The following is a 13,311-nucleotide window of genomic DNA, read 5'->3' as shown; positions in this document are numbered from 1 at the left end:
CACTTGGCATGTATAGATTTTGAGGCGCACTGACCCTGTGCAAGCATTGGCCCTTCGAGCAGCACCCCAGCTCTTCTCTGACATTAGGGTCGTTCAGTTTCTCTGGCACCTCTACAGTTCAGCCATTTGAGTGTTTTGGAATTTCCCCTTTCTGACTCTTTCTTTGAAAGAACCTAAAGAGCTCACCTTCCAGTACAAATTTGAAAATATTTTTGGTGAATATTTTATATCATAGCACCATTAGCTTTCATTCTAGCCTGAAGGAATTCCTTCAAGGGAGTACAGAGAAAGCGCTTACTCATCCTCAAGGCCTTTGCGTCAGGAATACTGAATTTTGGTTTAGTATTGTGAAGAAGCATTTAAAGGAAGCCTAGAGAGACCTGCTTTTTGGCCTATAACCAAAAAACGGGGTAGGGGGGAGAAAGGGTAAAGTAGGCAAGTGGAGGTGGTGGAAGTGTGGATGCCTACTACTAAGTCCTCTTTAGGTTGGCTTACAAATCGACAGGAGCGAAGGAAAGGAGAATGTATCAGATGAATGAATCGTGTGGTGGTTGGTTGACATGTAAATTTATCGGTAAAGGCTTTGATATAGGCCCTGGCTCACAAATAATAAATAGTCCCTTTGCTTTTCTGTCCCTAGGCTGATACCAGCAACACTGAGAGAACATTAGATTAAGGGGAGGTGGGGTGGGGGAGAGGAGGGAAGAGAGAGGCTTAAGGTAACAAGCTAGTGGGTACCTGAAGGCCTGTGGAGATGCCATAAGGTTGTTGACAGTGCTGAAACCACTCTATTTGATGTAAAATGTGTGAAGGGCATAGGAAGACTCAATATTGTGAAGATGCCAACTTGATCTATTGATTCAGTGCAATTCTAGTAAAAATCCCAGAAAGTTATTTTATGGATTGATAAACTGATTCTAAAGTTTCTATAGAGAGGCAAGAGATCTGGGGCGTCTGGGTGGCTCAGTCGTTCTACGTTTGCCTTCAGCTCAGGGCATGATCCTGACGTTCTGGGATCGAGCCCCGCATCAGGCTCCTCCGCTGGGAGCCTGCTTCTTCCTCTCCCACTCCCCCTGCCTGTGTTCCTTCTCTCACTGGCTGTCTCTCTCTCTGTCAAATAAATAAATAAAATCTTAAAAAAAAAAAAAAAAAAAGCAAGAGATCCATAACGGCCAACACAGTATTGAAGGGGAAGAACAAAGTTGGAGGACTGACGCTACCGAACTTCAAGACTTCCTGTAAAGCTACAGTCATGGAGACAGTGTACTGTTGGCTAAAGAATAGATAAATAGATCAGTGGAACAGAATAGAGAGCCCTAAATAGACACATGTAAATATAGTCAACTTATCTTTGACAAAGGAATAAAGGCAATACAATGGAGCAGAGATGATCTCTTCAACAAATGGTGCTGGAAAAGCTAGGCATCCACATGTGAAAAAAAGGAATCTAGACACACCTTATACCCTTCACAAAAATGAACTCAGATGGATCACAGACCTAAAAGTAGAACCCCAAACTATAAAACTTCTAGGAGATAACATAGGAGAAAACCTGGATGACCTTGAGTATGGTGATGCCTTTTTATTTTATTTTTGATTTAATAAATTTTCATTTTCCAAAATGTACAGTTGTTGGGATCATGTTCATCCATCTTCACTAGCAGACAGGGCATCTCCATCCTTGGTGTTCCTGGTGTAAGTTACTTGAGCTCTGTGCTCTGAAACTGGTTTAATAAGTACTTCACTAAGGAGCTCCTAAGGGGCTGCCCTGGCCAGAGGACCTCGAATCTTCAGTCTCTCAGAGACAACAGCTAAGAGTTTTAGAAGCTTACAGTCGGGAACTTCCTTATAGAGTTAGTCATATGTCGCTTTGTCACACAACACCAGGTTACTGAGCTTGTCCCAAACTTTGCCTTTGGACCACTTCTTTTCGGCCTTGCCCCCAGATTTGTTCACTGGGTCTTTGTCGTTTTTGGCCGACTTTCCGGCATCTTCTTCTTGTCGTCCTTGGGAGGCATTGCGAAGCTGGGAGAGCAGCAGCCACGCCTGCAGCCTTGCTAAGATGTTGGACAAAAAGTGGTGATGTCTTTTTAGATACAATACCAAAGACATGATTTGTGAAATAGTTGATAAGGTACACTTCTTTAAAATGTACACTGTCCAAGAGAATTAGAAGACAAGCAACAGGTTGGGATTAAATACTTGGAAAAGACATATCTGATAAATGACCATTACCTAAAATACATGAAGAACTCTTAAAACTCGACAAGAAAACAGCCCAATTAAAAAATGGGTCAGAGATCTTAACAGACACCTCTCTAAAGAAGATACATAGATCACAAATAAATATATAAAAAGATGTTCCACATCCTGTGTCATCAGGAAAATGCGTATTAAACAACGAGGTACCGCTGCAGAGCACTGACACCACCAAATGCCAGCAGGTCTGTGGAACCGCAGGAACTCTGATGTATTGCTGGTGGGAACGCGACATGGTGCAGCCACATGGGAAGACAGTTTGGTAGTTTCACATAAAACTACACATGCTGTTACCGCGTGATCCAGCAGTCATGCTCCTTGGTATTTACCCAGAGGAACTAAGGACTTATGTCCACACAGACACCTGTACATGGATGTGTATCACAGCTTGATTCATCGTTGCCAAAACTTGGAAACAACTAAGGTGTCCGTGAGTAGGTGAATGGATAAACTGGTACGTCCAGATAATGGAATAGGAGTCAGTGCGAAAAAAGAAATGAGCTGTCACAAAATGAAAAGACATACAGGAACATGAAATGCATATCACTAAGTTAAAAAAAAAAAAGCCAATCTGAAAAGGCTGTATACTATATGATTCCGATCGTATGGCATTCAGGAGAAGGCTAAAAACTACGGACACAATAAAAATAATAGTGGTCGTCAGGGGTGGGGCTGGGGGAGAGAGGAGCCGGCAGAGTGTGGAGGATTTGCAGGGCGGTGCAAATGCTCTGTATGGTATCATAGTGATGGATCTATGTCCTACTTTTGTCCAAAGCCGTGGGCTTTGGGTGATTGCCATGTCAGTGTAGGGTCATCCTTGGTAAAAGCAAATAAAAGCCATTCTGCTGAGTGGTGTTGATAGTGGTTGAGGTTATGCGTGTGTGTGGGCAGAGAGCGTATGGGAAATCTCTGCCACCTCCTCGATTTTATTGTAGACCTAAAATTGCTTGAAAAAATAAAGTCTCTGACATTTAAAAAAAAACTTTTTTTTGTTAAATGTCAAGGTCCTGTCCTATGCTCAGAAAATAGGGGAGAAAATCATATTCATCTTTGTATCAGCACTGTCTAGCACAGGAGCTGTCAAATTATACTGCCTGTTTTGTTTTGTTTTTAAGATTTTATTTGAGAGAGAGTGTGTGTGCGCGCAGGAGCTGGGGGAGGGGTAAGGGGAGAGGGACAAACAGACTCCCTGCTGAGTGGGGATCCTGATGCCGGGCTCTATCCCAGGACCCTGAGGTCATGACCTGAGCCAGAGTCAGATGCTTAACTGAGCCATGCAGGTTACCCTACACTGCCTGTTTTTTATAAATAAAGTTTTATTGGAACACAGCCATGGCCATTCATTTACATATCATCCAAGGCTGCTTTCAAGCTACAGTGGCAGAGTTCGGTAGTTGTGACAGGGACCAGATGGCCTGCCAGCTTAAAGTATTTACTATCTTGTCATTTAAGATCAAGTTTGCCAATCCCTAGTCTAGCACCCTATCTGTAGTAGGTTCTTCTTAAATAGTTACGGAGGAAAGGGGAAGGAAGGTGAGGATTTGCTCAGAAAGAGGAAGGACAGAGAGCCTTACAGACCGAGGAACACACTGAATGGTCCATACACCGAAATACTGAATACTTAAATGTGCCTTACCAGTTTGCAGACTTACAAAGTTTATGGTGGCTTAGTGACATCTAAGCTCTGTTGACGGAGACTTTGTTTAGAGGAGAAACAGGAGGTCATCAGATGCGTGTTTGTGGAGGAGGCGGAATCGGCAGTGTCCTATTGGTCTTTTCTCTTCTCGGGGTTCATTTAGCAGAGGTTCCCGGATAATCCTCTTAATGCAGGATATTAAGCAAGAAAGTGTGGAGAATACGAACATGCATTGATGCACTCATCTATTCATTCATCCAGCATTTACTGAGCATCTCCTGTGTGCTAGACACACACTTGACTAGAGAGTCTTTGCCTTTAAGGAGCATTCTGGAGAAACAGGTACATTAAGGATTGAAAATATTAAGACAATACGCAGGATTGCTCAGCTCCTAAGTTGCAGAGTCAGTATTTGAACTCAGATCGGACTCCATAAACATGGGAGACACCATTTCTCCATGCTGTTCTTTCTCACAGAGGATAGACTCAAAATGAATGGGAAAGGAGTATTTCAGTAGAGCGGCCGGTGCGCGGAGAGGTAGGAACACGAGCTGTGACACGGTGTGTTCAAGGAAGCCTAGCTTTTTTGTTTTGTTTATTCTTGTATAACATATAGGATCTTTCAGGGGAGATGGAGAGTCCTACTAAGGGGTTTGGACTTTATTTAGTAGAAAATATAGAATCACTGAAGAGATTTTAAGCAGGGAATTTACATAAAATGTTGCCTTTTAGGATACTTCTGGCGACAGCATGAGCAAGGAAGGCAGTGAGAAGGATACTACAAATAATCTGGGCAAAACCTCCTTCCCCTGTATAGAGTCAGAGGAGAACCTGAGACCAAACCTCCGGGAGCATCAGCAGCAGTTAAGAGAGACACACAAGCTCATGAACACCATGAAGGGGTGGTCGGCCGTCAAAGAAGGAAACGGTTTTAGGGAAGGCGTCGTGAACGATGTCAAGAGGAGAGAGAGAGGCCTGAAGAGAAGACTGTGGGTGGAGGCTGTGAGGCCGCTGGTGACTTGAGCCAGGGAGGTCTCACTAGCGGGTTGAGGGCCAAAGCTAGATGGGAATGGATTGAGAAGGGAACAGGAAACAAGGAAGTGAAAACACTGAATGCACATTGCTCATTTCAGTAGTTTGACTACAAGAGGAAAGGACAGAAAAAGCAACAGTGGGAAGTCAGGAGAGGGAGGGTTTTAAGGAAATGGGCAGACGGGCGCGAGGAAGAGGTTGAGGAGTGGACTCATCGAAGGCAGGTCCTTGGAGGGATGAAAAGAGCAGCTGTGGAGAGGAGGTGCTGAGATGGGAGGAAGCACGCCGGCGGTGGCTTGTTTGTCCTGTATGACCAGCACCCGACAGGATAGCTGGCTGGTGACATCTGTCCTAGGTGTGGGAATGAATGGTCCGAGTTTGGGTCGCAGAGATGAGGAAAGGTGACCGTGGTTGGATGGGAATGAAGGCAGGAGAGAAGAACTCTTGAGGAGATCCTGGTGGGGCTTTGTAATCATCCCTCTGAGGAGCGAGAGGGAGAACGGGCCAAGTTAGAGGCCAGGACAGGCTTGAAGACCCACGGACTTCGAGGGGTGTGGCCTCTGTAGCAGTAAAGGCTGTTGGGGAGCTTTCGGTGGAAATAAATAGTAAGCGATTAAAAGCAGGGAGGAGAGAGAAGCCACTGCAGGTTAATGTGATTTAGGATTACCACTTGAACTGGGGAGTGTCTGGATAAGAGTCAGGATTCGGAAAGGGCTAGGGGAGGAGGGCCTTCAGGTAAGAGTGGGAGCCAGAATCTTGGTGGGGTGATGTCCTTTGTCTCTCCTGACATCCAGCTGACTGCTGTTCCTGCCACTACTTTGCAGTTCTTCAAGGGATCAATTTGTAAGTTTTAACATTTTATTATTTCTTCCGTTATAGGATTTACGACCAGAGGAAAATTGATGAGAACGAGAACAATGGCGTGCTCAAGAAATTCTGTCCTCATCACCTGGTAAGATTCGTGAGGGGCCATTGGTTCCCGGCTTTCCTAACTCAACCCCAAGGCTGCCCCTAAAATTGTTGGCATGATGGGAGGAGCTTGGACTTTCGAATCAGTTCCCTGGATTTGAATCCCGGCTCTACCACTTACCAGCTTTGCGATCTTGGGCAGTCACTTCACCTCTGTTAGCCTAGGGTTGCCTACTGACAGAGTGTAGACGTAAAGATCATTGCCTTGCCCCGTGACAGTAAGGCCGAGGGAGGTAGCGTTTGTGTGTCACATGGCTAGCTCGCAGAAACCACCAGCAGAAAGCCCTCTCCCCTGAGGTGGCCACATTTCACTGGTTATACTCCTGTCTCTCTTTCTCTCTCTCTGTCTCTCTCACTCTGGGAGAAGATAGAGGGGAGTTGGAAGGAAAACCTGTTTCCTGAAGGTGGTGTAACAAGTGGGGGGGTGGGGCATCAGTCAGTATCTGCTCCTTATTGCAGGTGAACAGTGAGTCCAAAGCAAACATCACCTGTCTCGTGTACAGCCACGACGGCACAGGTACGTGAGCAGGGCCCGGCTCCTAGGCTGGCACGCGCCCTCTGTCTAGGGAGCTGCTGAGCCAGCGAGGCCCGTGCCCTGCGGTGCTCACCGCTATGCTAGAGCTCCGAGCGGAGCGGCTGGGGCGGAGTCGCTGACGGTGCGCGCACAGCGGGCGGCTGCCACGGATGACCCCGGAGGCGCCGGGCGCCACTTGCAGAGCGCCGCGGATGAGACGTGGCGCCGCCTGTCCTGAAGCCCAGGCTCCTTGCCTGAGCAGGTGCTTATGCCTTTGGCTCATTCTTGAGTTAATGGGTATGACCTTCCTGAGCATTCTGCTGCCCCTGGGTTGGCAGGACGCTCGTAGTCTACCCTGGACACCTGACCTGCCTGCTGCTCCAACTGAGTGAGATGGGTGCCACACCTGGGCGTTAGGAGGGGGCACGACTGGCAAGAAGCTGCACCCCAGCCCCCGACTCCTGGTCCCAGCTCTTTTTCAGCCTTTGCCTTCACTGCTGTGTGCTTGTTCTTGGCAGAGCTCCTGGCCAGCTACAACGACGAAGACATTTACCTCTTCAACTCCTCTCACAGCGACGGGGCCCAGTATGTGAAGAGATACAAGGGCCACAGGAATAACGCCACGGGTGAGCCTGTCTTCGGAGCTGCTGTCTGTTGGCTTAGGAAACGGCAGTATTTCATTCAGGCTGTATGGAGAAGAACTCCCTGAAGGACGGGGCTGCCTGTCGGGGCAGGGAGACGGTGTCCCTCGTCGGGCCGGAGCTTTCACGGGCCCACTGTGCTCCAGCACGGAGGGCCCGGAGCCTCTCTCACCTCAGGGATGTGGCTTCGTTTGGGCATCAGGAGACTTGAGTGACTGTATTTTTCTTAAGATTTCAGGGAACTTCAGGCTTAACAGGCTTGTTAGGGAGTCTGGGAAAGCCCCCTCAGCCTGTGGTACTGAATTGAATTGCCTGAAATCGAGGGGCTGGGGGGCGGACGTGAGCGTCTAGCTCTAGGGTGGACGATGCTTTGAATGAGGCAGAGGAGGAGGCCTGGGGCCAGGGCCGCCCCCCCCAGTCTGCAGCGAGGTCGGCTGCTTGCGTTCTGTGTGTGGCTCCCGAGCTTAGCTGTGCCACGGAGTCACCTGCCAGTCTTTAAAGCCTGGCTTCTATCCCCAGACACTATGATTTAATTGGGGTGGGGTACAGCTTGATAGAGGTTTTTAAAAGCTCCCCATGTGACTCTAATGTACAAAAGGGTTGCGGTGGTCACTGCTCTTTGTCGTTGTCACTGCTCCTCAAAAGGATCTGTCATAATTTTGACTTGGAGAGTGCAGTGACTTGTCCTTTTTCTTCTGAGCTGGTGAGGTGAGCAGGAGAGCAGGGGCTTGGAACTTAGTCCACGGGCAGACAGAAGCTGAGTGCAGTCCCATGACCACCGTGGAACTGCACAGAGTCGCTGGGACGCCCAGCTTCTCTCAGTGATTCCAGGGGGTGGAGCTGTGTTGTTCAGAGTCTGTAGCAAGCACAGTTCAGATGCTTCTTACAGGCAATTGTGGCCTAGACCTCCCTCATTCTCAGGCCAGCAACGGCCCAGGAAGCACTGACCAGGTGGCACGAAGGGAGCACACAAACCCAGGGTGAGCCTTGGGCGTAGGACCGCGCTGCCTAGCAATGGGCAGAGCTGGAGTGGTTCAGGCTGGGACGAGTAAGGCGTTAGTGAGGCCGGAGGTGTTCCGTAGGGTGCAGACCGGTGAGACGGAGGCTGCTGCCGAGGGACTGCAGCCCCTCAGCCCCGTGGAGCTCTGGGCGGGGGTAGAAGTTGTCTCTGGGACTGGCGTGAGTCTTGGTCTGTCTGTTACATACACACAATCCCTTGATTTGTTTTGTGAAAATGAAAGGAATTCTTGGCTCTTAGCTGACTTAGGGTTTGTGAATAACTGCGGTCCCTGTGAGGTAGATCTATACGGGCCTGATGCCAGCTCTCATGTGGGTTCTTCCCTCGTTTACCATTTCAGTAAAAGGCGTCAATTTCTACGGCCCCAAGAGTGAGTTTGTGGTGAGCGGCAGTGACTGCGGGCACATCTTCCTGTGGGAGAAGTCATCCTGCCAGATCGTTCAGTTCATGGAGGGGGACAAGGGAGGCGTGGTGAGTACGCTGCGCTGGGCCAGCCGGCCCCCTGCTCTCTTGCCAGTAAGGTAGGTCTTAGCAGGGCCACGGGGTTCTCACACCGTGGCAGCACGAGACCGTGTCTCGGAGGTCTGGCCAGTACAGGGACGGCAGCATGGTCTGCGGTGTGGAGGTTTGGGTGGACTCTTGTCTTTCTTTTTCTGTCTCCTGCCCCTCTAAGGCAGGGCTTATTGAGGAGAAAAAGGGATCTTAGGGAAGAACCTCTGGCCTGAACGAGGGTTCTCTAGGCAGACACCTTTTCTGAAAGAAAGGCATTGGAGTTGAGGGCACCCCATCCTGCATGGTCCCAAGGGTGCCGCCATGCCTCAGGCCTCTTCCCTCAGGAGTAGCTGAGTCGTGGTCCTGATGAGGTCCTGGGCCCACGGATACCAGCTAGTAGAAGGAGCTAATAGGGACAGAGCAAATATGGCAAACATTTTTTTTCATTTTTAAAAATGTTTATGTATTTTTTAAAAATAATGACTGAGCAGCCTGCTGTGCGATCATATCACAGTCTGCCTGTGCTTTGAGCTCCAGGCCGTGCTCACAGAGGCGGGGCAGAAGAGAAGCATGAGGGCCCTGAGCTGGGAGTGAAGCGTGGCCAGCTTCTGCGATGAATCTAGCTAACCATATAGATTTTTCTTGGAGACCCAGAGTTGGGAAGGTACTCGAGTGGCTTTGTGTTGTAAGGTTTTTGGACTGCAGATCTGAAAGAGGTGGTGTGGGAGGCGGCCCTGTCCCGATCACCTTCGGCGTCTGCTGCAGGGCCTCTCAGGAGTGGTCGAGACAGCTTGTTTTCTCTTCTGCTTCATTCCTTCTAAGCTTTGGGGTTGCAGCCCAGCCATCTCTCCACGAGGCTCATCCTGAGTGCTGGTAGAATTTAAAATGGTTCCTTGCAATCAGGCTCCCTTTCCTTGTGTGTTTCTTGCCCTAGTGTGAAGTTATTTCAGATTGTTTTCTGGTTTTGTCTAAATTTGGGGGACTTGGGGCCAGTACAGATCCAAGGCTTCTGTGGCCTGAACGTATGTGGAGAGGAGTCCTGAATTGAAGGTTTGTCTCACTGTTGCCTGCTTCATGTCCTGCTCTTCCATAGGTCTTCTGTCATCTGCATGAACAAACTAAAACACTGGAGTCTTCATGAGAATTCTGCAGTAGGCGTATAGTCAGAAGGAAGTCAGAAGGGGCCAGTGCATCCTTTCTAGATCATAAACTGTCTTGCGTTCCCTTCCAGAGAGACGCAGGGCTGAGTGCCCTCCCCCAGGCCAGCCCTTGTCCGTTCTCCACACCATTCTGCAGGCCAGTTTGCTTTCACCTCAGCCAGTATCAGGGTGATGCATCCACGTGCTCAGGTGGGGAGGGCACCTGCTTGGGATGGGTGGGCCCCAAGCCTGGACTGAGTGGTCACAAGAGTGAGGGACTAGGACAAGAGATAGAGACTGCGCAAGGTTCACGGCTTGTGCCTGCCCGTGTGTGGGCGTGATGACCTATGTGTCCTCACTTGGCCCCTCTGTTGTTTGGCCCTAACTTCCCTGCAGCAGGTCACCGGGCAGTGGCCTCCAAGCAGGTTCACAGCAGGTCATCATAAGTAGAACATCAGAACCAGAAGGGAGCTTAGAAGTTCTTGTCTGCCTGGCCCAGGTCTCTTGACTCTGGTTCTGGCTCAAACTCCAGTCCTTTCTTTGTTCCCGTTTGGGGACAGGGGTGGGGGAATAACATCACAGGACAGTGCTTAGTCTCCCAAAGCACTTCGCTGCCCCTTCCTATCCCTGCGTCCCCCAGGCCAGTCCTCTTAAGGCTGGAGCTCTTGGCTCTGCTCAGGCGTGTTACCGACAGGGTAAGTCCTGGCGTTCAGACGGGCCTGGCCCAGAAGCTCTCTGTCGGCTGCCCCGGCGGGCTCCAACGCAGGTACTGTGTGCTGCTGACTCTTACTCCTCTTGCCCTTGGCTGGGTCCTTAGTCTTAAGTTCCAAGGAATGTCTCCTGCGTGCTTTCTGATTTTATTGACGTGCTGAAGCAGAGCTAGGTCAGAGCAGAGGGGGTAGCAAAGGCTTATCAGGAGGTGGATGAATGAATTCAGGTTTGTATGTGTAAGTTGTCACGTATCTTTCGATCGTATTCTCAGGCAGTGGAGTTCCTGTCTAGTGCCTCTTTGTGCTGCAGATGCTGGAAACTTCCACACTGCCTAAGAGAGCCCCCATATAAACTTTGCGATGAGATGACATGGGGAGTGAGAGAAGGAGAAGAGAAGTGGGGTTTCTGCCTTATTCTTAGGCTCAGGCTTTAGCTTAGTCTTTTTGGAGCATTTTCATTTACTTGTAAAAGGGAAGACCAAAGAAGGTTGGAAGTCTGTGGGTCAGTTTTATTTTCCATGCTGGCCCCAGTTTCCCTGTGCTGCTCCCTCAGCACTTGCAGCCCAGGCAGAGGGGGTTGGTCCAGAGGGAAGTAAAGATAAAAGAGGCTTTTTGCCAGGGGTTGTTTTCTTGGCCTACAGGGCAGCTGCAAGGCGGAATGGGATGGGATGGGATGGGATGGGATGGGATGGGATGGGATGGGGGGCGGGTGAGGAGCGGCTAGGACCACACCCTCTTCCTTCCGGGTGCTTTTCCTGTCTATTCCTCATCTGACTAAAAGCCCGAAAACGCTTTAGCAGCTACATCTGGGACCAGCTCATCCAGTGGCCATGGGAGCTGCCCGCCCTGCCCTGCCCTGCCCTGCCCTGCCCTGCCCTACCCTGCCCCGCCCCGCCCTTCCATTTGGAAGGCTGATGTTTCCAAGTCAGACAGCAGGGGGCATGGATGCCTCCTGACAGGAGGAAGCTGCCCAGGCCAGAAGGCCTGCCTGTCTGCGGAAGTTTCTCCTGCTCGGTGACTGCACCCAGAGGTGGCTGATATGGATGCCGTGGGTGCCCCAGGAAGCTGTCTTCCTACACCGTGCCACCCTTTAGCGGAGCCTGTTGGGCTTTCGGGACTGACAGCAGAGTGCTGTCCCCTGGGGCATGCAGGGTTCTCAAGCATACCTTAGCCTCCGCTACCATCTCACTCCCCAGCTCGGCCTCTTCCCAGCCTGTGCCTCCCTCCAGTTCGAGTCAGCAGCGCCAAGTGAATGTAATTGTCCCTGGACTCTCTTCTGGGGGTTCAGCAGCAGCTGTTGCTTTCTTCATTTTTAAAAATTTATTTGCCATTTGGTGAAAGCCACTGAGAGTTTTTTTTTGTTTGTTTTTTTGGTTTTTTTCCCAGCCTTGGGCAAGTTGGAGCTGTGGAATCCGGAGTGGATGAGGTCATCTGGACCTCACTGCCTTTTTGTGAAGCCAGCAGTAAGCTTGGCCAGTCACCCGCCCACCCCTAGGGCTGTGTCTAGGGTGAGGCCACCCCTACCTATACTTAGGAAATGAGAGATGGGCCTGGTCTTATACCCAGTCTGTGTCCAGTGTTTCTTCCACCCCCAGGGCCCTTGGCCTACGCTCATGATGGTTGGGCCTGCCTTCCCAGCAGCTGCCTCAGCTCTGATTGAGGAGTATGTTTGGCTCAAGGTGAGTAGTGGTTTTTAAGCCCTATTCCCAACATCCCTGAGCCTGTGCTTTCCTTTCCTCCTGACCAGGTAAACTGTCTCGAGCCCCACCCTCACCTGCCTGTGCTGGCAACCAGTGGCCTTGACCATGATGTCAAGATCTGGGCACCCACAGCCGAAACTTCCACCGATCTGACAGGGCTGAAGGACGTGAGTAGCTGACTGCAGATGTCCGTGTTACATTTTGAGTCTTTGTTGTCACGGGAAGGAATAACAGGCTGCCCAGTTCCTTAGAGGCACTGGTCTAACACCCTCCCCCACATTGCTGTGATTGCCGCTCGGGGAGTAGTCCCAGCACAGGGGTTCAGGGACAGCTGCGAGTGCCTCTAGTTCACCGTGGGGCGGGGGGGGGGGGTGTCTTGAGGAAGAATCGTTCTATTTTAGAGCTTCCCAGCCTTCTCAGTGGATAAACCTGGTGCATCCTTTCCTGATGTCATCTCGCTCCCCTTCAGCTTAACAGTTCCTAAAAGACGTTCTCATTGGGATAGAATGCCAGTCCTTTCTGATCGGGTCCAGGGTTCCTGTTCATTCCCACCCACAGCCCCACAACCCGTTCGGTTCCAGGTGATAAAGAAGAACAAGCGGGAGCGGGATGAAGACAGCCTGCACCACACCGACCTGTTCGACAGCCACATGCTCTGGTTCCTCATGCACCACCTGAGGCAGAGACGCCACCACCGGGTAAGCGGGCGCGGGAGGTGAGCTCCCGAGGGCAGTGACGCTCTCGCGGGTAAAACCTTCCAGTGCACGCTTCCTCGCTACTTTAAAAAGCGATCAGGTGGTTTTGGTTGGGTGTCCGATCCATTGTCCTCCATCCCCATCAGAGCCCTGATGTAGCCTTGGAAGAACCACCAGGCAAGATGGGTGGTTCTGTTTTCTGTTCCCCATCGCTGCGCATGACAGTGCTGTCTTCATAAAGGCAGAGGCATGAGGGTGGGGAAGGCGTGGAGAAGAAATAGTGTCAGGATGACCTTCTTGTTTTCCGTATGCCAGCAGAGGCCTAGGGCAGGGGTTAGCAAACTCTGGCAGTTGGCATGCTGCCTGTTTTTTGCAAGTAAAATTTTATTGGAATACAACCATACCCATTCATTGATGTCGTCTGTGGCTGCTTTCATGCTGCAAGAGCGGAGTTGAACAGTCACCACAGGGTTATGGCCCATGACTCTAAAATAGTTATTATCTGG

At 50.4% G+C, this 13,311-nt stretch overlaps 1 protein-coding gene and 1 pseudogene across 7 annotated transcripts in view; one reads left to right on the top strand and one right to left on the bottom strand.

Annotated features, from left to right (window-relative positions):
• Positions 1-13,311, top strand: part of DCAF8 (DDB1 and CUL4 associated factor 8) — a 40,234-nt gene that overhangs the window by 24,879 nt on the left and 2,044 nt on the right. For 6 of the 7 annotated variants that reach the window (XM_045783959.2, XM_045783963.2, XM_045783962.2 and 3 more), the window contains 6 exons: positions 5,807-5,879; positions 6,356-6,413; positions 6,929-7,036; positions 8,410-8,540; positions 12,158-12,277; positions 12,692-12,808. In XM_045783959.2, the coding sequence (XP_045639915.1) occupies positions 5,807-5,879; positions 6,356-6,413; positions 6,929-7,036; positions 8,410-8,540; positions 12,158-12,277; positions 12,692-12,808 (607 nt within the window). Of the gene's footprint in view, positions 1-5,806; positions 5,880-6,355; positions 6,414-6,928; positions 7,037-8,409; positions 8,541-9,654; positions 11,094-12,157; positions 12,278-12,691; positions 12,809-13,311 lie in introns of those variants that run through there. The other variant, XM_045783966.2, reaches the window with a different exon arrangement.
• Positions 1,592-2,086, bottom strand: LOC123783301 (small ribosomal subunit protein eS25 pseudogene; annotated as a pseudogene).

This window comes from Ursus americanus, chromosome 2 (genome assembly GCF_024610735.1).
Source record: "Ursus americanus isolate L20-20 chromosome 2, mUrsAme1.1.p, whole genome shotgun sequence".
NCBI lineage: Eukaryota > Metazoa > Chordata > Mammalia > Carnivora > Ursidae > Ursus > Ursus americanus.
Note: the sequence above shows the minus strand (reverse complement) of the source record. Positions and strands in the feature narration are given on the sequence as shown.